Source organism: Nomascus leucogenys, chromosome 22a (genome assembly GCF_006542625.1).
Source record: "Nomascus leucogenys isolate Asia chromosome 22a, Asia_NLE_v1, whole genome shotgun sequence".
Lineage (NCBI taxonomy): Eukaryota > Metazoa > Chordata > Mammalia > Primates > Hylobatidae > Nomascus > Nomascus leucogenys.
The window spans coordinates 57020976-57045067 of NC_044402.1; the positions used below are offsets into that span (position 1 = coordinate 57020976).

Consider the following 24092-nt stretch of genomic DNA (forward strand, 5'->3'; position numbering starts at 1 on the left):
TTTGGCCCTTCACTTGTCTGGGGGTATATGTACCTTGCATCCCAATTCAGCTCTACAAACATTTGATGAGTGGAGTTCTCTATGCCAGAAAACATCTACAGTGCTGGGAATGCAAAAGAGAATCAGACCGTGTCATGTGAGGGTGGGGAGCAGGAGGGAGAGCTGCCTATAGTCTCAAGGGGATAAACAGTATACATCAAGACAGGACGTCTGCAGGAGGAAAGCCCTAGCATCGAGACAGGCACAGGTGTGATGCAAACACTCTGGAGAGTCATCTCAAACAACCGTATTTTGGCATGATGGCCTAGTGTTTGCATGAGACCCCCCTTCACCCTGGAGTTTACTGAGCAGAGGAAGCAAGATATGGCTCAGAAATGCTCAAGTGATGCAGTAGGGAACGGAATTCAGAAACCCTGAGGGTCACATTCAGAGCTGCCCTGCAAAGTTGCATTTGATTTTAGTAAAACATCAGATGTTTACTGTCAGATAAGTAAACGTCAGCTACCGTCCTCAAGTTTACTTCAGCCAGTATATACACTGTGGGGCAATAAATCTTGAAGTTCACTTCAAAGCAAATCAATATCGACTTTAATACTTAAGACTGAGTAGACACCAGCCCTGAGCACTAAGTTAAAGTGTCAAAAGAAACAAACTCTGCTTCTTTCACTACCAAGAGGAAATGAAGTCATTCTTGATCATATGGCAAATCACAAAGTCATTTGGCAAAGGGCCACAACAGACTCTAAATAACAAGTGCTGGAAAGGGAAAGTCCCATGAATGGAAGAAGTTTAATCTGAGTGGTTGTCTCCAATAAGAATGGACTGATGGGTAGGCCAGGCGCAGTGACTCATGCCTGTAATCCCAGCACTTTGGGAGGCTGAGGCAAGTGGATCACGAGGTCAGGAGTTCGAGACCAGCCTGGTCAATATGGTGAAACCCCATCTCTACTAAAAATACAAAAATTATGCGGGTGTGGTGGTGTGCGCCTGTAGTCCCAGCTACTCAGGAGACTGAGGCAGAAGAATCACTTGAACCCAGGAGGTGGAGATTGCAATGAGCCGAAATCATGCCACTGTACTCCAGCCTAGGCGACGCAGCGAGATGCTGTCTCAAAAAAAAAAAAAAGGACTGATGGATTTTTCCTAGGTTCCAGTTTTCAATTATAAAGTAAATAGAATGATTTCTTCCAATAAGGAGGCAGTATACACAACCATTACAAAGGAAGTGAAGAAACCTGTATTTTTAGAGTGCAGAAGTGCACCATGAATCTCTGAAGGCTAAAAGTTAAAGGCGTCTGACATTATCTCCATGTTGGGGATGGAACAGAAAGTCATCAACATGGGCCAGGTGTGGGTGGGTGCTGCCAAGGACCAGAACATATCTACAAAAAGAGGCGGAGCAAGGGAGACAATGGCACAACTATACCATGGAACAGAGAGAAAGTATGATATAAAGTCAGATACTTAAAGTTTCAATGCTGGACAGTCCACTTACGAGCTGTAAGCCTCAGACTCTTAGGGAAAAGTATGGCCTGTCTCTCAAGGCAGTTGTGAAAATAACATGAGGTAGTGTATATACACGTGCCCAGCTCAGTCTGGCACATAGTAGACACTCAGCAACGTGGGCTGAATAAAACCTAATGTAACAACTACAGCCCAAGACCAGGAGGGGAGAACATAGCCCAGTAGAATAAGATGGAAAAGCCCAAACAACAACAGATTTTCAAAGTATAATTGAGTCAGAAAATGGTGTTGAAAAATAAAAGGATCTCATGGATGGGAAAGCTCTTAATCTCTTCCAAACCTCTCATTTTGTAGATTAGGAAACGGAGACCCAGTTCAATTTAGTAACTTGCCTCGAGTCAGAAGGACAGTGAGCCAAGACAGAGCATACATCCCAGACTGCAAACCAGAGTTCTTTCTGCTATGAAAAGCTTCCTTTTGCCCCAGACCAAAAAGAAGCTGGACTCACTTAAGAGGCAGTCGTATTCCCTTAGGAGTAAGAAAATATGACAAAATAGGTTCTGAGGATAAAAGAAGGAAAACCATCCAAAGGCACAAATTTCAAAAGAGGCGCGCAAATCTCAAAAGAAGCACTCAAACACCATGAGTGTTCAGGATGTTCAAACTTGAGCCATCACCAAGAGGGAGACAGAGTGCTGTAAACTGGGATAAGCTGGCTGAAAAGGAATATTATGAGGCATTAAACAATGACATCAGTATGGTTAGCTGTGCACCTAAACTGTCTGTACCATATAGGAGGGAGAGAAGAGAGAACTGTCAGAGAAACCCAAGAGTAGAAAGGAAGTCAGGACCCAGGGGCACAGCTTTTGAAGGGAAAATCATCCCTGTCCTTTTCACCTGAAGATGTGTCAGTGAGGAAGGAAGTTGGGAAGACCCTGCAGGTAATGGACAGCCAGCCCCAAGTTTGAGGTGTCATTTTATCCCAACCTCTTCAAACTGGAGTACAAGGGAGCCCAGCGCCTTTTACAGTGCTGGCTTAGATCAGCTGAACTGTGGAGAATACCTGGTGAGCTGCTTTTTATTCTTTATTTTTTTGAGAAGGAGTCTTTCTCTGTCCCCTAGGCTGGAGTGCAGTGGCGCGATCTCGGCTCACTGCAAGCTCTGCCTCCTGGGTTCACGTCATTCTCCTGCCTCAGCCTCCTGGGTAGCTGGGACTACAGGTGCCCGCCACCACGCCTGGCTAATTTTTTTGTATTTTTAGTAGAGATGGGGTTTCACCATGTTAGCCAGGATGGTCTCGATCTCCTGACCTGGTGATCCACCCACCTCGGCCTCCCAAAGTGCTGGGATTATAGGCGTGAGCCACTGCTCCCGGCCGAGCTGCTTTTTTTCTGAAGCATTCAGACCTATTCCTTGAAGAGATTTGCAGCTGACTCCCAGGATGTTCTGGGAGTTACTGGGCGTGGCACAGATTGCTGTTTCAATGAAGTTCAGAGTGTCCTGTTTTTCATTTCTTGAGAAATAATAATGTTTTATGCTTACCAAACCAACCACAGCTCAATACATCAGAATTGGTTCATTTTAGGCTGGGTGTGGTGGCTCATGCCTGTAATCCCAGAACTTTGGTAGGCCAAGGTGGGCAGATCACTTGAGGTTAGCAGTTTGGGACCAGCCTGGCCAACATGGTGAAACCCCGTCTCTACCAAAAATTCAAAAATTAGCAGGGCGTGGTGACACATGCCTGTAGTTCCAGCTACTCAGGAGGCTGAGGCAGGAGAATCTCCTGAACCTGGGAGGCGGAGGTTGCAGTGAGCCAAGGTTGTGCCACTGCAGTCCAGCCTGGGTGACAGAGCGAGGCTCCGTCTCAAAAAAAAAAAAAAAAATTGGTTCATTCTCTTTTTATTTTGATTGACCTTATATTATACTGCCTTCAGTGTCCAAGGTTCTGGTGGCCTAGCAGTCACATAGCAGCTGATCAGTGACTAACAGAATTCAATCAGGATCAGGGTGGGGTTGGGATGGTAGGAGGGGGATCAGAGCTCCTGGCAAGGCCTCCCCAGTACTTACCTGTCTTAATACAACTAACCCCCGTGAATCCACGTAGTGTACCATGGAGAAATCCAGGATGATGGTGTGGACACTGGGCAGTGGAGACACATCTGAGTAAGGGATGAGTGATCTCCTCCCCTGGCTTTCCGCCACATCAGGCAGTCCTGGTGAGCTATTTCTTGATGTGTTATCAGGAAGCCAAACTTTCTCCACCTCCTCATACTGTTGCCCTTGATTTTTCTGAGACACAGATGATACTGTGTATGGCACTTGGTCTTCAGATGCAGTTTGGCTTGTGTTCATGCTCTCAAAATGTGAGCAGTGAATCAGGTTAACAGAGGATGCGTTGGGATCCAGTTTATTTTCAAATCGCTCTGTGTAAAGAATCTGGGACGACAGAGTTAAGGGAGGGCTGTGGTAAGACACCAACAAGGGCCGGAAGGACTTGCAACGATGCTATTTCTTGTCTCTGCCAGCTCATGTCCCTCTCTCATGAAACTTCACCCGAGAGTAGGTACTATGCGTTTTTTACTTGGATATCTGTCACTTCAAGCTCACAACTGAAGCCACCACAGTCATCTTTCCTCATCTTCACCACCCATGACACCCCCTTCCCAATTTCTGATGTTCATCACTGTCCCAGTGAGCCAGACTTAAAACATCTTTTACTCCTTTTCCTCATCCTTGAGTCCTAGTTAGTCTGCAGTGCCTACTAATACTTTGTGTGAAGTATTTTTTTCCCATCAGTCCCTCGTCTCAGCACCCTCTTCCTTCATCAGTGCAACAGTCTCCTTTCAGACTTCCTTAAGACAAAAAGCACTTGAAGGCTGGGTGCGGTGGCTCATGCCTATAATTCTAGCACTTTGGAAGGTCAAAGCAGGTGGATCCCTTGAGCTCAGCAGTTTGAAACTAGCCTGGGCAACATGGCAAAAACCTGTCGCTACAAAAAATACAAAAAATTAAAAAATAAATAAAAATAAAAATAGCTGGGCATGTCGGCGAGCCTGTAGCCCCACCTACTGGGGAGGCTGAGGTGGGAGGATTGCTTGAGCCTGGGAGGTGAAGGTTGCAGTGAGCCAAGATTGCACCAGTGCACACTCCAGCCTGGGTGACAGAGACCCTGTCGTGCCCCCCTGCCCCCCCCAAAAAAGCTGGCACATGCCTATTGTCCCAGGTACTCAGGAGGCTGAGGTGAGAGGATCGCTTGAGTCTGGGAGGTTGAGGCTGCAGTGAGCTGTGACCACACCACCACACTCCAGATTGAGCAACAGAGCAAGACCTTATGTCCAAAAAAAAAAAAAAAAATTACATGAGCAAGGCTGTCTTTACCACTGCTGTCAACCTCCTGAAGGCCCAGACTGCCTGCTATAGCTTAAGGACAGTACCAAGGACCAGGAACACAATGATGTGCAGGATGCAAATGTGGACTCTGCATTTACAGGAACCAGACTCTACCTGGCAGTTTGCACATGTTCATTAAAGGGATAAGTAAGGCCAGGCATGGTGGCTCACGGCTGTAATCCCAGAACTTTGGGAGGCTGAGGTGAGTGGATCATCTGAGGTCAGGAGTTCGAGACCAGCCTGACCAACATGGCGAAATTCCATCTCTACTAAAAATACAAAGTTAGCGAGGTGTGGTGGTGCATGCCTGTAATCCCAGCTACTTAGGAGGCTGAGGCAGGAGAATCGCTTGAACCCAGAAGGCAGAGGTTGCAGTGAATTGAAATTGTGCCATTGCACTCCAGCCTGGGCAACAAGAGCGAAACTCCATCTCAAAAAAAAAAAAAAAAAAAAAAAAAAAGCTGGGGGGGTGGCTCACGCCTGTAATCCTAGCACTGTGGGAGGCCAAGACGGGCAGATCACCTGAGGTTGGGAGTTCAAGACCAGCCTGACCAGCATGGAGAAACCACGTCTCTACTAGAAATACAAAATTAGCCAGATGGGGTGGTAAATACCTGTAATCTCAGCTACTTGGGAGGCTGAGGCAGGAAAATTGCTTGAACCCAGGAAGCAGAGTTTGTGGTGAGCTGAGGTCGCACCATCACACTCCAGCCCGGGTAACAAGAGCAAAACTCCGTCTCAAAATAAAAAGGATAAGTAAGAATATATATGGACGAGAACTATAAGGCACAAGGAATAATGAGAAGAATTCCTTTGCTAGAGTGGTGTAATTCTGGGTAATGTTTCTTTTTTTTTTTTTTAAATGTTATTCTAACAATGTTGCTTGTGAAATAAATTTTAAAAATTTAAAGCTAAAAACAATATGAGGTAGTATATATTGTATAGCAGAAAAGAAAAGAAAAGTGGCATGGATAGATGATAATGCTGCAGTTTGCAGTTCAAAGAAGAGAGCTGTTCCCAAGGCTTGAGGTCACTGGGGTCAGGCATTTGGGGAGCAGGCCAGGGTTGGCTCAGTGGCAGGGAGATGCGAGCTCCTCTAGGCAGAGGGAATTCTCTGAGAGCCACCTTTTTTTTTTTTTTTTTTTTTTTTTTTTTGAGATGCAGTTTCGCTCTTGTCACCCAGGCTGGAGTGCAGTGGCACAGATTCTGGCTCACTGAACTTCCGCCTCCTGGGTTCGAGCAATTCTCCTGCCTCAGCCTCCCGAGTAGCTGGGATTACAGGCATGAGCCACCATGCCGGGCTAATTTTGTATTTTTGGTAGAGACAGGGTTTCACCATGTTGGCCAGGCTAGTTTCGAACTCCTGACCCCAGGTGATCCACCTGCCCCGGCATCCCAAAGTTCTGGGATTACGGGCGTGAGCCACTGCGCCTGGCCATCTGAGATCCTTCTTTTCTCTCCTCCATCTACTCTACGTTCTTACCTTTCTTACAATCCCCTCATGTGTTATCTGCCTGACCTTACTTCCCATGTTAAGCCTCTTATCCTATGAGCCCCACATTTATTTCTACCTTGGTGTCTTTGTCCAAGCCTGTCCACGGACTGGGAATCCTCTTTTTTCCTACCCAACATTAATCCAAAATTCTCTCATAAACTTCCCAGCACAGGCCGATGCTACCACAAAGTTTTTCTGGCTTTTGAGCTCATGCCAATCTCCCCTTACTTGAAGTAGAGCTGTTAGAATCTAGCTGGGCGTGGTGGCTCACGCCTGTAATCCCAGCACTTTGGGAGGCTAAGGCAGGTGGATCACCTGAGGTCTTGAGTTTGAGACCAGCCTGACCAATATGGTGAAACCCCGATCTCTACTAAAAATACAAAATTAACCAGGCGTGGTGGCGCGTACCTGTAATCCCAGCTACTTGGGGCTGTTAGAATCTAAACATACAATTTAAAAGACAGCTATATGCTATATTGCATGATTCACTATGCTATTTTGTCAATCTTAAGATATACCACTATTATGAAAGAAAAAACAAGCCAGGTGTGGTGGCTCACCCCTGTAATCACAGCACTTTGGGAGACTGAGGCAGGTGGATTGCCTGAGGTCAGGAGTTCAAGACTAGCCTGGCCAACATGGTGAAACCCCTTCTCAGTAGCTCAGTAGAATCTATGCTCCATTAGAATGTGTGGGAACAAGAGTGGATGCTCAGGGTTTTGCAAGCACCTGCGTGGCGGATGGAGGCATTTGTGTGTGTGTGTTGCGGGGGAGGATGTAAATCTTTGTGTATAGAGAGAGCTGCCCCTCTGGAGTGCGTGCTATAGACTAGGTGATTGCTGAAAGACCCAAAAGCTAGAAATGAGCAATCCTGCTCTGGGGAAGGGACTACTTAGATCAAGTCCGGTTTGGAAATAATGAACACTTTGTAATTCTCATCAGCGAAAATAACCTCCAAATGCTGTAAAATTCCCATCTGAAATAGCAGCCTGTGCTCATCCTCCCCGCTCCTTTCCCCCATCTCCCATCATCATTTTCTTGGCCACAGGAAGACATCAGGAGACCCTGGCAGATCCTTGAGAAGCCCAAAAACCTTGACCCTGCCCTAGTTGGAATCAGAAAACAATCTTTAAGTCACTTATTTTCAGAAATCTAAAGCTAGGCAGTGAAGAGCCAGGGAAATAGGTGCAACTACAGAATTACAGTCTCAACAGGCAAACTGTACTCTGGTCACTGTTCATCCAGTAGAAGTCAGAACACTTCCCACCTACTTTCTTGTGAAAACCTGAACCTCAAGGGGGAAACTTGTGCCTTTTTTTTTTTTCAGTCAAGCCTCCAAGGTGAGAGGAAGCTTGTATCTTAATTTCTGAATTCTCCATGGTCCATCTAAAAGTCAAAATCCCTTAGAGGTTTTGATTTTTTTTTTTTTTTTAAGAAATGACTAGTGTACTTCTTTATAAAATATGGAGAAAAACCATAGGAAAGAAAAGGCATTTCTAACCCTGGGCAGCGGCTCCAGATCATCACAGTTGCAGAAACACCTGCAAATCTTTTCTCCCTGTAGATTGGTGTCACTGGAATTAAACAAGCTGAAAATTTCTTCTTCTTTAAGAGGCACCCTTACCATATCAACCTGAAAGACATGAGAGGTCTCATCCAGAGGGAGAATGGTGGAACAGAAGGTGAAAGAGTGGGAGAGGGATGCCAGTGGTGGGGAGTGGGCAGGTCAAGAAAGGCGGGCAGGAGGGCAGATACCTCTTTTAACAGCTTATGCTTTAGGTAGTAAACATTTACAAATGTAATTGAGCTGCAGCACTGGAAGATTTTCACCCCAGGAATGGTGATGATCTGCAAGACAAAATGTGAAGTTGAGGGAAATTTCTCAGTTATTTTATGGAGTAAGAATAATATATCCTTAGAAACTCCTAGAGAGTCTGTATTCTTCTTTTTTATTTTTTATTTTTTTTTTTGAGACAGAGTCTCACTCTGTCTCCCAGGCTGGAGTGCAATGGCGCAATCTCGGCTCACTGCAACCTCCGCCTCTCAGGTTCAAGCGATTCTCCTGCCTCAGCCTCCCGAGTAGCTGGGATTACAGGCACCTGCCGTCACGCCCTGCTAATTTTTGTATTTTTAGTAGATACAGGGTTTCACCATGTTGGCCACGCTGGTGTCAAACGCCTGGCCTCCCAAAGTGCTGGAATTACAGGTGTGAGCCAATGCACCCAGCCTGTATTCTTTATTAGAGACAAAAACTAGAAAATTATTTCTTCCTATTTTCACCCTCTGCTTTTCCTGCTGTCTTCTTTCTCCCTCCATTTCCTTTTTCTTGGCCGAACTCTCCTTAAAGTACATTTACAAATGATCTTTAACTGGCTGCAATACTATAAGAATTTAGCTACTTAAGAACCCGTCTTGGCCGGGCGTGTTGAGTCATGCCTGTAATCCTGGCACTCTGGAAGGCTGAGGCAAGCAGATTGCCTGAGCTCAGGAGTCCAAGATCAGCCTGGGCAACATGGTGTAACCCCGTCTCTACTAAAATACAAAAAATTAGCTGGGTATGATGGGGCACACCTATAATCCCAGCTACTGGGCAGGCTGAGGCAGGAGAATTGCTTGAACCTGGGAGGTGGAGGTTGCAGTAAGCCAAGATCGAGCCACTGCAGTGCACTGTCCAGCTTGGGTGACAGAGCAAGACTCTGTCCCCAAAAAACAAAAACAAAAACAAAAACAAAGAACCCATCTCTACCAGTGTACATCACATCCCCCTCCTTTGTAAATGTGTATCTGCAGTGCAGGAAACAATGGCAAGGGATTTTGTAGAAAAACTAAGCATGAGGTGGGGCCCACCCTATCCCTTAGGCAGAGAAATGGGACCCATTCGGATTCTTACCTCCCGATAATCATTGATGCTTCTATAAATGTTGGTGTTAGGGATTTGACCCAGGAGAAGAATCTTAGCTCTGAAAGGAAATGCACTTGCCTTTAGGTCAGAGTTGCCTTACCTTGCCTTGTTAACCTCCTATTACCTGAGACAAAGTACCTGTGTGAACGAACAGTGGTGATGAAGAAAGCAGAAACTACTGAGATAATTAGTCCAATGTCCAGTCCCAGGAAAATTGAAGATGAGAATGTCATCATCCAAAGAGCCTTATGGAAAAGGGAATGAGGGGAAAATGAAGATGATGAAAACAAGTACAACTGAGAAAATGATCAGTCCTGTTTCTCCCCTTACTACACCTGGGCTTTAGAGAAATATTCCATAGCCACATGGACTGGTGCCATCACAAACAGTGGGGCCCTCAAGGATGCCTAGCAATTCTTTATGCATCCCTGGTCGCCTCTGTCTTCAAATTTCTCTCAAAACTTCAATTTCCTCATGTGCAATATAGTAATAATGTCTACCTTATAGGCTTTGTTGAGATTAGGAATACCATTTGCAAAGCCAACTAGAATACTCACCAAATGGTAGTTGCTATTTTAAGATGTATAAGAGTTGTTGCAAATCTTTACCATACTTTTCAAGCCCCTACCCCAGCACCTTCTCCATTACTTCATCTTCACAGAAGAAAAATAGGCTGACATTCCCTTAAATATCTACTTTCCTCACCACCTGCCACTTGTCAGTATCTGTACTTAATGTTTCCTCATTCTCTTCCGTCCCATTGGAAGTGTTATGCCTCCTCCTGGAATACAAACTATCTGTGCAGTGGACCCATCCCCTCTTAGTTCCTCAGGGATCTGGCTCCAAAAGTTACCCCCTTTTGTATTTTTCTGCCTCTCCTGGTTCCTCCTCTCATCACATTCTATCCTCCACCTTTTATTTCTTGCTGTTTCCCCTTTCTGACCTCTGGTTTTGTGCTCCAGAGAGGAGTGTGCTCCAGCAGTTATTCTGCCTGACAAGACACCTCCTTCTCTTATTGGGATTGGAGACTCCTATCCTGAAATGTATTTACATTAACTGGATTAAAAGTCATTCAAGGCTGGGCGCAGTGGCTCACGCCTGTAATCCCAGCACTTTGTGAGGCTGAGGCGGGTGGATCACAAGGTTAGGAGTTTGAGACCAGCCTGGTCAATATGGTGAAACCCCGTCTCTACTAAAAATACAAAAATTAGCCGGGCGTGGTGATGGGCACCTGTAGTCCCAGCTACTCGGGAGGCTGAGGCAGGAGAATCACTTGAACCCAGGAGGCAGAGGTTGCAGTGGGCTGAGATCATGCCACTGCACTCCAGCCTGAGCAACAGAGCGAGAGTCCATCTCAAAAAAAAAAAAAAAAGTCATCCAAATATGCAATGAATGACAAAACATTTTTGCTAGATTTGGATGTAGCTGTAGCCACTTAATCCCTTTCATTTAATTTTGCATAGTTGGAATGAGGTCTTCATGTTTTCATGCACCAACAACTTTGACTTTCCTTTTTAAAGCAAAACTGGAGTACTAGGTATCAAAGAGTTGTTTGTGTTCTTTAGGTCCATGCCAGATCTCTTTTGTTTGTTCTTTCTCCCTCTCTCCAACCTCCCTCTGCCCTCCCCTTCCTAAGCCAGGGCATTTACACTCACACAGTCATATCGGTCCTGCCTCCACAGACTGGGTAGGTTAGAAATGGTTTCAAGGTAGGGAACGACGTTGCTCAGAATAATACCAGCCAGCACAGCCTGTGGGAAAAAGATAAATCCTGGTTCATTTTCCCTTTGGGGTGTAAAACTCACAAATCCCCACCAAGGAATCACAAAAAGTTAGTCTTGCCACTTTGAGATATTTTGCATTGATATTTTATATGAATACCATGTCTATGTTCCAACTCATTGTCCAATCAAATAAATTTTCTCTCTGTTTCTCTTTTCTCTTCATTTTTGAGACAGGGTCTCACTCTTGCCCAGGCTGGAGTACAGTGGCGTGCCATCATAGCTAACTGCAGCCTCGAACTCCTGGGCTCAAGATGTCCTCCCCACTCAGCCTCCCAAGTAGCTGGGACTACGTGCCATCACTCACGGTTAATTTTGTCTCTACATTTTTCTTTGCTCTCCTCCTTAATTTGCCAAAAACACAAGGCAAGCTCAGGCCAAGGTCAAGGCCTGACTGATTCAGCCAGGAAAGCTGACAATAGCCCCTTTTAGATTCAGGTAGTTCATTACTCACATAGACAGTGAGAGGAAAAGTAACTTGAGGAAAGCAAAAATCACCTCCTTACCATTGAACAGGCCCCGGAGACAAAAACTTCTTATCTGAGCAATTTAGAAGCAAAGACCACCTGATGACCATCCAACAGGCCATCTGGAGGCAAAACTCCTTATCTAGGAATTTAGAAGTAAACAAACTTCCCTAATATCTGAAATTGGCATGCGATTCCAGGCCTCTTTCAACTTTTATAAGTAACAAAAATTTCTATACATCTCTGGAATGCTGTGCTGAAACTCGTTTTACAACCCTAAGCTCCCGCCTTAAGGTCCGTGAATGCTCCTAAGGAAAACCCACCATAGCGCACTCAGTCCTCTTGCTGAGGCACCTCACTGCATCCTTTTGCAGTGCTCTTCCTTTCTAATAAACTTTCCTTTTTCAAACCTATACTATTGTCAGTAAATTATTTTCCCAACCTGCAAGTCGACCACTTACAGGTGCCAGGGCTCTGACATCTCGCCAGGCATAGCTAAAGGTTATAGTCATCTATCCCCTTCTGCTTCTGTGTTACTTTTGGTGTGTGGAACAAGACCCATGGGAGCTGGTGCCTTTGGCTACTTGGCCTTGCCTTGTCTGGTTTGCTTGACATATCTGTTACCTATCTTATCTAGAAACCATTCTCAGATGGGATGATAAATTAAGAGAACTTACACTCACAGAAACTCTAAAACAATTCCAACTGGGCTTTTCTTCATGTCGAATCATAATATACTGTAATGATTTCACTAATAAAATACCATTTTGTTTATCAAATTAAATGAGCAAATTTAAAATACTGATACCCAAGTGTGGTGGCTCATGCCTGTAATCCCAGCACTTTGGGAAGCCAAGGCGGGTGGATCATTTGAGGTCAGGAGTTCGAGACCAGCCTGGCCAACATCGTGAAACCTCGTCTCTACTAAAAACACAAAAATTAGCCGGGCAGTAGTGGTGTGTGCCTGTAATCCCAGCTACTCAGGAGGCTGAGGTGGGAGAATTCCTTGAGCCTGAGAGGCAGAGGTTGCAGTGAGCCAAGATTGGGCCACTGCTCTCCAGTCTGGGCAAGAGAGTGAGACCCCGTCTCAAAAAAAAAAAAAAAAAAAAAAAGGTAGATGTACAAAATTACTCACTGTTATTTATAACAAAAATGTAGACAACCTAATTTTCCAATAATGTCAAATGTTATAGAATGAAGTATCATGCTATATATTAAATAACAAGAATATAAAATTGTACAGTTAGGTTACAACTATGCAAAGTGATATCCATTTATAGAAAATAATATTGGTTGGATAGGTGCCAAAATGTTAATAGTTTTTTTATTTGTGATTGTGAATGACATTTTTATCTATTTTGCATTTTCTAAAGTTTTGAAAATGAGCATGTTTACTTTTATAATGGAAAGAAAGTTTCCTAAATATGAGGAAATGAAGATTTATATGCATAAGGATATAAAAATCGTCAGGGCTTCAAAGTAGGATTTAACCTACTTTTAAGAAACATTTTTGCTCACACCTGGCTGGGTGTGGTGGCTCACACCTATAATCCCAGCACTTTGGGAGGCCGAGGCAGGTGGAATCACCTGAGGTTGGGAGTTCAAGACCAGCCTGACCAACATGGAGAAACCCCGTCTCTACTAAAAATACAAAAAAGTTAGCTGGGTGTGGTGATGCATGCCTGTAATCCCACCTACTCGGGAGGCTGAGGCAGGAGAATCTCTTGAACCTGGGAGGTGGAGGTTGCCATGAGCCGAGATTGTGCCATTGCACTCCAGCCTGGGCAACAAGAGCGAAATTCCATCTCAAAAAAAAAAAAAAGAAACATTTTTGCTCACACCTGTAATCCCAGCACTTTGGGGGGCTGAGGTGGGCAGATCACCTGAGATCAGGAGTTCAAGACCAGCCTGGCCAACATGGTGAAACCCTGTCTCTACTAAAAATGCAAAAATTAGCCAGGCGTGGTGGCAGGTGCCTGTAATCCCAGCTACTCAGGAGGCTGAGGCAGGAAAATTGCTTGAACCTGGGAGGCGGAGGTTGAAGTGAGCTGAGCTGAGCTGAGATCATGCCACTGCACTCCAACCTGGGCAACAGAGGGAGACTCCCATCTCAGAAAAAAAAAAAAAAAGATTTTCTTGTGGTCATGAAATTCCTGTACTGGTTTAATTTCTTAGCCCTTTCCTAGCTGTCCTCTCCTCTATATTCTCTGCCTGGGAATTAGAACTAATCCTACCATGAGGAGTGGCTGAGTCCACGCTTACTCTGGCTTTCTAAGGGTACCCAGTGACCCGTTAGACACAACAGGTCAGCAGAGGAGGTAAAAGCAAAGATGAAGTTGGCAGAAATTACTTCTTTCCCACCATACCATCTTTCCCACTATGCTATCTTCTTTCCAGTCAAGAATCTCCAAACTTCCTTCAATTCGAAGAAATACGATGGGAAGGAAAAGAAACTCAACTTCATAGAGTTTTTGAAAGGTTTTTGACTCAAGGCAGGGAGTATGGAGAGGAAACAAATCTTTTCATAAAACAATATGCAACAACATTTTTATCCTTCTAAATATGAAGGTGAAACACGATCATGGTGTAAAAACGAGTTAAACTCATACATAATTTCCATTATCCCAGAGATAACCACTGGTATGTTCTATATTTTTCTTCCACACAAAATTGGAATAATATTGAATATATTATTTTGTATCATGTTTTTCAAAATTTGTGTTGGTCCTCTTGTAACTAGTTGAAACCCTAGCCTGAATGCTCTACTAGTGACTCTAACAAGGTTTTGCAACTATTCACAGTTTTTCAAGAAAGCAAGAAGTCATCTATAGCTTAGTACTCATTGAACCTTATTGTTATAGTAATTCAACTATTCCATTGATCTTATTATAATCACAACTGTTCACTCAGAAACATGCTAACTAGATGGTATAAAATTAATGTGATGTAACATGGCTAGCCAAAAGCAAGGGCTGTTCTGTCCCCAATGTGTTTATAATAAAGGAGTCCCAACTTTTATCACTACCCTTCAGTGAACTCTGATAATTTTCGTTTGTTTGGAATTTTAAAATTCTGCTTCATTTAGTTGTAAAGCAAAAATACCCATGTCCAAAGTAAATTAGTGAGTGGCCCTCCTAAAATAGATTCCAAGAGTGATAGCAACAAAGGTGCTGTAGAAACTGAATTCTGGAGATGACCTCTACTGGGAATCAGAGGACTGCTTGCATGTCAATTTGAGCTTACTAGTTCCACCCTCCTTGCATAGATTCCATGCCTTGGCTGCAAGGTCCTTGAATCATATGAGCAGAAGGCAGCAGCAGCCTCGTGGGTGGTCCTGCTCTACTGACACCTGCTATTCACCAGGTGGAAAGGAAGCATTCAGAAGGATGGAGATCACATTTACAACCACCCCAGCTTCAGGGACAGCCACCTCGGTGTGTAACCAAACTGCTACATCCACAAATAAACCTTCTGTCACCTCCCTAAGTACTATATAAAAATAGCTAACAGGAACATGAAGAAAACTTAAAAGGAAATGATGGTCACTGAGTATAGACCTACTGTAACCTAAGAACAGAAGGATTATAGCTAATAATTAACACACCCGGCATCTCTACAAGGTGCTCAGTTTCACACAAAGGGAAGAATGACACATTTGTATATAGAGGCATCCTGGCTGAATACTGAGTTAAGACACAACTTTCAGACCTGCCTTCTAGTGTTGTGAACTAACCAAGAGGCAGTGTGGCAGCAATGGGAGGACTGAGTTCACACAAATGCAGAACAAGGCCCTCTGGAACCAGTGTAGGAAAACAGATGGCATGAATGCACAGTGAGTTTCCAAGCCCATGTTGGTGTGGCATCTGAAGTCTATTTTGGTCATTTTTCACTGAATCCTTACTTACAAAGCTTGCTTTATAGCTTAAGCAATAAAAAGAAGATTCAATAATAATAATAACAACTTATTTTATTTATTTATTTATTTATTTTTTGAAACAGTCTCACTCGGTCAGCCAGGCTGGAGTGCAATGGCGTGATCTCAGCTCACTGCAGCCTCCCAGGTTCAAGCGATTCTCCTGCCTCAGCCTCCAGAATGGCTGGGATTACAGGCACCTGTCACCACACCCAGCTAATTTTTGTATTTTAGTAGAGACGGGGTTTTACCATGTTGGCCCGGCTGATCTTGAACTCCTGACCTCAAGTGATCTGCACACCTTGGCCTCCCAAAGTGCTGGGATTACACCACTTTTGGCCTATAACTAATGCTTTTTTTTTTTGGCAGAGTCTCGCTCTGTAGCCCAGGCTTGAGTGCAGTGGTGGGATCTCGGCTCACTGCAATCTCTGCCTCCCAGGTTCAAGAGATTCTCCTGCCTCAGCCCCCAAAGTAGCTGGGATTACAGGCTCACACCACTATGACCAGCTAATTTTTGTATTTTTAGTAGAGATGGGGTTTCTCCATGTTGGCCAGGCGGGTCTTGAACTCCTGACTTCAGGTAATCTGCCCACCTTGGCCTCCCAAAGTGTTGAGATTACAGGCACCAGCCACGGTGCCCGGCCCTATAACTAATGTTTCTTGAGTGTTTACTATAGGCCCAATACTATTACATCTATCTATCTACACACCATATAAATCATATATAAATAGACACGTGTGTGTGTATATATATATATCACATCATTTAACCCTCAACCCTGTGATGCAGATACTATTATTTTGAATGAAAGGGACTAGAGATAGGCTGGAGCAACCATTGGGGATAATCCGAATGCAATTCTCCTCGGAGATGCCCACCCACCGCTCCCCCCCACCCCACCCCCTGCACACACACACCAAGGAGCAATCCAGAGCCCTGGTCGTTGTTGACTTAGTTATTTGATCAGTTCTACTTACATTTGGCAGTGCGTAGAAAAAGTGTCCCATCTTCACCATCAGGAGCAGCATCACACCTGCGCCTACCAGAGATGCAAACTGAGGAGACAGAGCCAGTTGGAGAGAAACCATCAGGAACGTATTAGTCCCTGTCTGCAACTCAGGCCTTCTGCTTGGTGAGAAGCATGTCAGTTTTTCTTAAAAGGAGTTGAGTTCAGTCCAAGTGTATTTTTGTTGAACTGACATTTTCAAGTCTTATCAAAGTGCTAAACACATACTAGGTACTCAATAAATACTCCCTGAATGAATGGAAAGATGCTCCCTGAAAAGCTCCACATTGTCCTGGGCATTTGACTCTTTACTGCCACTGCTCTGTGCTATGAATCTGAATCCTCCTAAAATCTGATTTGCATCTCCTCCTAAGTTTAACCTCTCCTTGCACAATTTAGAAAAGCCTTAGTTGGCTGGGTGCGGTGGCTCACACCTGTAATCCTAGCACTTTGGGAGGCTGAGGCCGGCAGATCACAAGGTCAAAAGATGGAGACCATCCTGGCTAACATGGTGAAACCCCATCTCTACTAAAAATACAAAAATTAGCTGGGCTTGGTGGTGCACGCCTGTAATTCTAGCTACTTGGGAGGCTGAGGGAGGAGAATCGCTTGAATCCGGGAGACGGAGATTGCAGTGAGCCAAGATCGTGCCACTGCGCTCCAGCCTGGTGACAGAGTGAGACTCCATCTCAAAAAAAAAAAAAAGGAAAGAAAAGCCATAGTAGCTCCTCAGTGTCAGACCTAAAATCTCAAGCACCCTAATTCCCATGTAAATAAATTTCCTACCCCTCACTCTCCTGTTTGCTGCTTGGGTAACTGCCCATCTAGCAGCTTCAGTGGAGCTTCATCTTAAAAAACACAAAGATAATCACTTCCCATTTTCCTGCTTTAGTTTCTCTCTGCTCCAGTGCCATCAAAAAGAAAGAAAGAAAAAGCTACAAACATGAGTCAAGGCTGTATATAGCAGCTCTGGATCCTATCCCAGTTGGGTTGACTACTTTGGGCTCAGTGTCTCTTGGTAAGCAGTGATTCTCACTTGGCAAAATAAAGGTGGAAAACTAAGAAGCATAGTTTCCTTGATAAGCCCAGTGGTCTCTGGATAGTCTTGAACTCTTTATATCCTCTATTGGTAAATTTTCATTTTGTAAGCCACTAGTAATAAAAATAATAGAAACCAGTGTCATTTTCCACTGCGATGGGAATAGGGGATGGGGCAAAATTATAACCACAAATCAGAACAATGGCACAGAAAAGCAAGAACTGAGGGAGTCTCTCGATTCTAATCTACCAAAGGACCACTCAGCAATGATTCTCTAATTTTTCTCTGTATTTTTTATGGGGGGCGGGGAACACATGTTCCCACTGGGTTTCCTCTCACTACTCACTGCTATTTGCCATATAAATGTATTGCTGAAAATAATAGCAATGCAATCAACGTCCTGCTTCTTTCTTTCCCATCCCAGCTGACTCACAGCTAAAGTGAGTGGCCTGTTACGGAAAGGCTGAATCACATGAGAGTAGTGTAGGAAGGACTCAGGAAAATGGATCACCATAACTGAAACTCAGAAAGCTCTGATGGCAAACATTTCAGACACTGTGGAACTGAGACAGATAACCCCAAAGCCTCTCCAGCTGGATCTAATTTCTGGCTGTAGCTTCAGTTGGCCTTTACTGATGCTATAGAAGAAAACTATTTTCATTAGCACAGGAAATCTATATCAGGCGTTTTCTTTTCTGCCACTTTTTTTCTCCAAAATTCTTCTGATTATTTTTAAGGAAACAAAGGCAAGCAGACACAAAATAAGTTGTATAAAACTAGGTTATGCCAGGCGTGGTGGCTCACACCTGTAATCCCAGCACTTTGGGAGGCCAAGCCAGGCAGATCACCTGAGGTCAGGAGTTCGAGACCAGCCTGGCCAACATGGTGAAACCCCATCTCTACTAAAAATACAAAAAAATTAGCTGGGCATAGTGGCGGGCGCCTGTAATCCCAGCTAATTGGGAGGCTGAGGCAGGAGAATCGCTTGCACCTGGGAGGCAGAGGTTGCAGTGAGCCAGGACCGTGCCAATGCACTCCAGCCAGGGCAACAAGAGCAAAACTCCATCTCAAAACAACAACAACAACAACAACAATCCTAGGTCAAAATAAGCACAAACTAGACTCCAAATCCCATAAAATTCGCTGCTCAGAGAGCGTTGGAGGCCTGCCAATAATTGTGTCCCCCTTGGCTGCACATTCATAGGAATGGGTTTTGGGATCAGAGGACCATCCTCTGTGGCATTGTGCCTCAGGAAGATGCTCGATGTCTCTCAGAAGCTCAGCCTCAGTGCCTGAACAGGGTCTGATGACAGCAAGCACTGTTTGCATGTTTTACATCTCGTGCATGCTTTGTTTTTCTGACCAGATTTTCCATCACTTTTCCAGGCTTTCTTGAACAAAGACTGACTCTGCCTTCTCTCCAGAGAGTCAAAGCCATGTGAGTTTCCATAGCCACAGCCACAATCAACATGCAGACCCTCAGGCATCAATTGCTCCATGTACAGGGGGTTCCATGAAGTAGAATAGCAGATGATGAACACCTGCCCAGGCACTTGGGTCTTGGGGTAGAAGTGATGATTTTTGAACTCTTAAGTGACAGGCACCCATTAGCATCTAATTTAATTCTCACAATGGGCAAGTTTGTCTTATCCCCACTTTCCAGATGAAGACTAGAGCCTCAGAGAGCAAAAATAATTTGCCCAAGGTCACATACATCTAGGAAGCATAGAGTCAGGTTCAACCCTCCCCTGACCACCTGACTCCAAAATCCAGGCTCTCTCCACTGCCCCATTGGCTTCCCTAATAAGAACGCAACACATTCATTTCTCTCTTTTACAATAACCCATTTTTAAAGCTGTTCTGGGAATCTGGGCAAGGCAGGTCCTTAGAAAGCAGGGGACAATGAAAGAAACCTAATCTTGGAGAACACGGAAGCACAGTGGTACGAATAGGATGACCAGAAAGATGGAGTGGGGGACAGCCCAGCTGGCCACAGGCCTACTAGGGCTCATCACATCCCCTTTCATTGGTCAGGCCTGCCAATGCCTCAGGCTGAGGCTGTGGCCAAAAGGACCAGTAGGTTTTGCTGCAGCCACTGGAGGGAAATGAGTTCTAGACAACGAGAAATTAAGTGAAATCTAGACAAATATACACAGTTTGCATCTATGCCAGATAAAAAGTAAAAACAAAGTGACCCTTGATGGCAGATTATTTTTGAGAGGTTCAGAGCCAGCCCCCTATTTCTCTTTTCTGCAGTCCTAAGAAACTTTGAAGAAATAGGGGCATTCTCAGGCAGAGTGAATCAAGAGCCCCCAAGGGGTTGGGGCACGGTGGCTCATGCCTGTAATCCTAGCACTCTGGGGGGCTGAAGTGAGAAGATCACTTGAGGCCTGGAGTTTGGACAACATAGCGAGACCCTGTCTCTGAAAAAAAAAAAAAAAAAAATCATAAGGCCTCCAGAGATAAGAGGTGGAGAGAAAACTCCACTCCCATGGAATGAAGAAGATGAATGAGTCTCAGAGGCCTTTTCTGGTCCAGATTAGGAACTCAAGTGTATAGTCTGGGCAGCTGCCATGTGTAGGGCCAGGGGTCAGCAGCATTCTCTGCTTGAGCCAGTGATTTGCAAGGGGCACGTCAAGGCCTCAGGGAGGGCTTCTCAGCATTCCTAGGGACATGCCTCCCTGTGGAGGGCCGCTGCACTGCATTAAGAGGTGTCACTGGCAGAACTGTGCTGCACAGATGAACAAGGCAGCAGCGGAAAACAACATGAGTGCCATAGGCTACCTCTGAGGCAGACCTTCTGTCCAACAGGCTAAAATGCTAAAAATGGGCTTGCTCAGGGGTTGGAAATTCAATTGTCTGCCAAAACCTTCCCAAACCTTGGCCTTTCTATTCCCAGAATCAATGAGTGCAGTTGGCAAAGCCAGTCTTCCTCCAGTCCGCATTGCACGCACAAGTGGAATCCTGCTGTTAAGACAGCTCTGAGGATTAACTGAAGCCCTTCTTCCTCCTTCCATCTACACATACCCTAAACCCTTTCAGTATCCCTGAAAGTCCCACTTCTGCCATCATTTTCCTTCTTGCAATATTTATGCCGCTTTTTAAAAATCGTCCTCATTCTGCACTCAATTTTCCTTGCACTGTGATTTAGTTTTTTTCTAGCCGTGCACATCTTGTCTTCCAAATTTACATTATGCTTATACACTGAATAAACAAAGTATGTCATAAAAAGTTAGTGGAACTAATCTCTGGAATCGCCATTTCCATTTCTTCTTCTAAAACTCTCCAAGTCTCTTTGGAGTCTCTTTGACTCCAAAGTTTTTGCATGCTTGTACAAAACACTCTTCTTCTGAACATAGCCCAAATTTCTCTGTCTATTAAGCAGTAGTGGAAAAGGTCAATGTGTCCGGAAGAAGCTCTGTGACAAACAAAACTTGGTCCACAAAAATGGTACAATGTAGTCTTATTCTAGACCAAACTTGTCCAAGCTGAGGCCTGTGGGGCCACATGTGGCCCAGGACAGCTTTAGATGCAGCCCAACACAAATTCGTAAACTTTCTTAGAACACTATAAAATAATTTTGCGATTTTTTTTTTTTTTTTAGCTCATTAGCTATTGTAAGAGTTAGTGCATTTTATGTGTGGCCCAAGACAATTCTCCTTCTTCCAGTGGGGCCAGAGAAGCCAAAAGATTGGACACCCCTGCTCTATACCCATGCTTTCACCCCTGCCTAATCTTTCTGACTTGTATTAGCTTTTACCTTATGCTTCACCACATATTTGCCCATGGACTATGACACTTTGTCTTTCCCTGTGAAAGTTGACTGTTCATTCTGCTGACACATTCGTTTCTGACCATCGCTACACCTTTTACTATGTTTCTGCAGCAGAAGCTTGTCTTTGACCTCTGCCACTGTTTCTCTGGCGTCTGAATGCTGACTCATTCCCTGGGCAACCCCAGTTTCAATTCTGAGAGCTCTCTGACATTTTGTCACTCTGCATAGTTGAGATGGAACATCTCTCAGGTTAGCATGTTGTAATTTTATCTACTCAGTTCAAAACTCATGAACATTGGGCCGGTCCCGCTGGTTCATGCCTGTAATCCCAGCACTTTGGGAGGCCGAGGCAGGCAGATCACTTGAGTTCAGGAGTTCAAGACCAGCCTGGCCAACATAGTAAAACCCCATCTCTGCTAAAAATACAAAAATTAACTGGATGTCATGGCGGATGCCTGTAATCCCAGCTACTCGGGAGGCTGAGGCAGGAAAATCACTTGAGCCTGGGAGGCAGATGTTGCAGTGAGCCGAGATCGCGTTACTGCACTCCAGCCTGGGCGACGGAGCAAGACTGTGTCTCAAAACAAAAACAAAAACAAAAAACAAAACTCATGAACATTAGACTTATAAAATCTCATGCCTGCAATTAGACACTTTGCTTCTACAGTCTTTTCGACCACCATTCTCTCTATGTATGCTTAACACATACCTAAACATTTAGTTTACTGACTCAGAATACCCGCAGGCAATCTGATCTAGATAATTTTCTCCTACAGAAAAGTAGAACAATTATACATTCTCTAGGCTCTCCTAGACAAAGACCTGACTCCCTGTCATGAAAGCCCCTTGCCATGCCCTTTTGAGGAACCCAGGAAAATTTTTGGTTTGCTGCCAGGGTGTGTAGAGTTGTATTATTGCTTTTCCAGACTAGGTGTGAGAATGCTTCTTCCCACAGGGGGGAAAGCATTAGCAGATGATGGTAAGTTTACCAGAAATAATTTTTTGTTTTTTCTTTGAGACAGAATCTCATTCTGCCATCTAGGCTGGAGTGCAGTGGCACCATCTCAGCTCATTGCAACCTCTGCCTCCTAGGTTCAAGTGATTCTCCTGCATCAGCCTCCTGGGTAGCTAGAATTACATGTGTGCACCACAACATCCAGCTAATTTTTTTTTCCTTTTTTTTGTATTTCTAGTAGAGATGGGGTTTCACCCATGTTAGCCAGGCTGGTCTCAAATTCCTGACCTCAAGTGATCTGCCCACTTCGGCCTTCTAAAGTGTTAGTATTACAGGCATGAGCCACCACACCCGGCCAGTTTACCTAAAATATTCTTATCCTTAGGTATGTTACATGGAAAGTGGGGTTTTGTGGGCTAATACATGGAAACCTCTCACATATAATATTTCTATAGAAAATGGCTTTCAAATTCCACATTGACAAGTAACTTTTAAGACAAAATCTGAGCAAAAATTCAGGCAAGCATGGAATCCAAATTCTTCCCAGAGGTCTTTCCCATTAAGCATAACATTAAAATAGCAACAAGATTAAACCCATTTAATTCCCTACTCAATATACATATGAGTTGATATGAATATGTTTATGTATTAGAGATCAAATTGTATTTCAACGTACCTGTTGTCTTCCTCCAGATTTATCCTGGATGATAGTCCTAGCAACAGCACCAGTAAACACACAAGATCTGAAAAATGAACTGACGACATTGCAAAGGCCAATGGCTATTAAATCCTGTAAAGAAATGGCAAATGCTTTAGGCCTCCCTCTTTGTTGAAGAATGCTGATTTTGAGTTGAAGGCATATGGTTTATTTTTTGTATATGAAGATAGGGTTGTTTGCATCACTTGAAATAGCAGATTGAAATATTATTAGAAGGCCGGGCGAGGTGGCTCATGCCTATAACCTCAGCACTTTGGGAGGCTGAGGCTGGTGGATCACCTGAGGTCGGGAGTTCGAGACCAGCCTGACCAACATGGAGAAACCCCGTCTCTACTAAAAATACAAAATTAGTACGGGCGTGGTGGCGCATGCCTGTAATCCCAGCTACTCGGGAGGCTGAGGCAGGAGAATCACTTGAACCCAAGAGGCAGAGGTTGCAGTGAGCCGAGATCGTACCATTGCACTCCAGCCTGGTCAACAAGAGTGAAACTCCGTCTCAAAAAAAAAAAAAAAAAAAAAAATATATATATATATATATATTAGCAAGAACAAAAGGATGGCACATCTGATTTTCTTGATTAAACCGAATCATCATTTTAGCTAGTTATCACAAGGAAAGTGCTTTTTCAAGGTGAGAAAATGAGACTCTGGCATTTTTATTCTCTTTCAAGTGATGACCAGGACTTAGGATGACAGGGAGAAGCACAATGCTATTCTCCCTGCCTTATGTACTACCCTAAAGGCTAAATTGGGCTGGGTGCAGTGGCTCACGCCTGTAATTCCAGCACTTTGGGAGGCTGAGGTGGCAGATCACGAGGTCAGGAGTTCGAGACCAGCCTGGCCAACATGGCCAAACCCCATCTGTACTAAAAATACAAAAATTAGCTGGGCATGGTGGTGAGTGCCTGTAATCCCAGCTACTCGGGTGGCTGAGGCAGGAGAATCACTTGAACCCAAGAGGTGGCAGTTACGGTGACCCAAGATCATGCCATTGCACTCCAGCATGGGCAACAAGAGCAAAACTCCATCTCGAAAAAAAAAAAAAGGTCAAATTGGAACACCTGTTGTTTCCATATTTCCCTCTTGAGTTCTAGGGAAGGGGCTAAAAAGACAAAAACTATTTCTGGGAGGCCAACTGTATGATATTAGAAGCCCTTGTTTTTTTTTTTGAGATGGAGTCGCCCAG

The 24092-nt window shown here is 44.4% G+C and overlaps 1 protein-coding gene across 1 annotated transcript in view; it reads right to left on the reverse strand.

The window, feature by feature from the left end:
* The window catches only part of SLC26A8 (solute carrier family 26 member 8), an 84682-nt gene that overhangs the window by 8381 nt on the left and 52209 nt on the right, over window positions 1-24092 (reverse strand). Inside the window, exons 11-18 of the mRNA XM_030803457.1 lie at window positions 22865-22978; window positions 16391-16468; window positions 10907-11002; window positions 9390-9496; window positions 9240-9309; window positions 8105-8197; window positions 7851-7982; window positions 3532-3900 (exon numbers count right to left, since the gene is read on the reverse strand). Coding sequence (XP_030659317.1) covers window positions 3532-3900; window positions 7851-7982; window positions 8105-8197; window positions 9240-9309; window positions 9390-9496; window positions 10907-11002; window positions 16391-16468; window positions 22865-22978 — 1059 coding nt within the window. The remainder of the gene's footprint in view (window positions 1-3531; window positions 3901-7850; window positions 7983-8104; window positions 8198-9239; window positions 9310-9389; window positions 9497-10906; window positions 11003-16390; window positions 16469-22864; window positions 22979-24092) is intronic.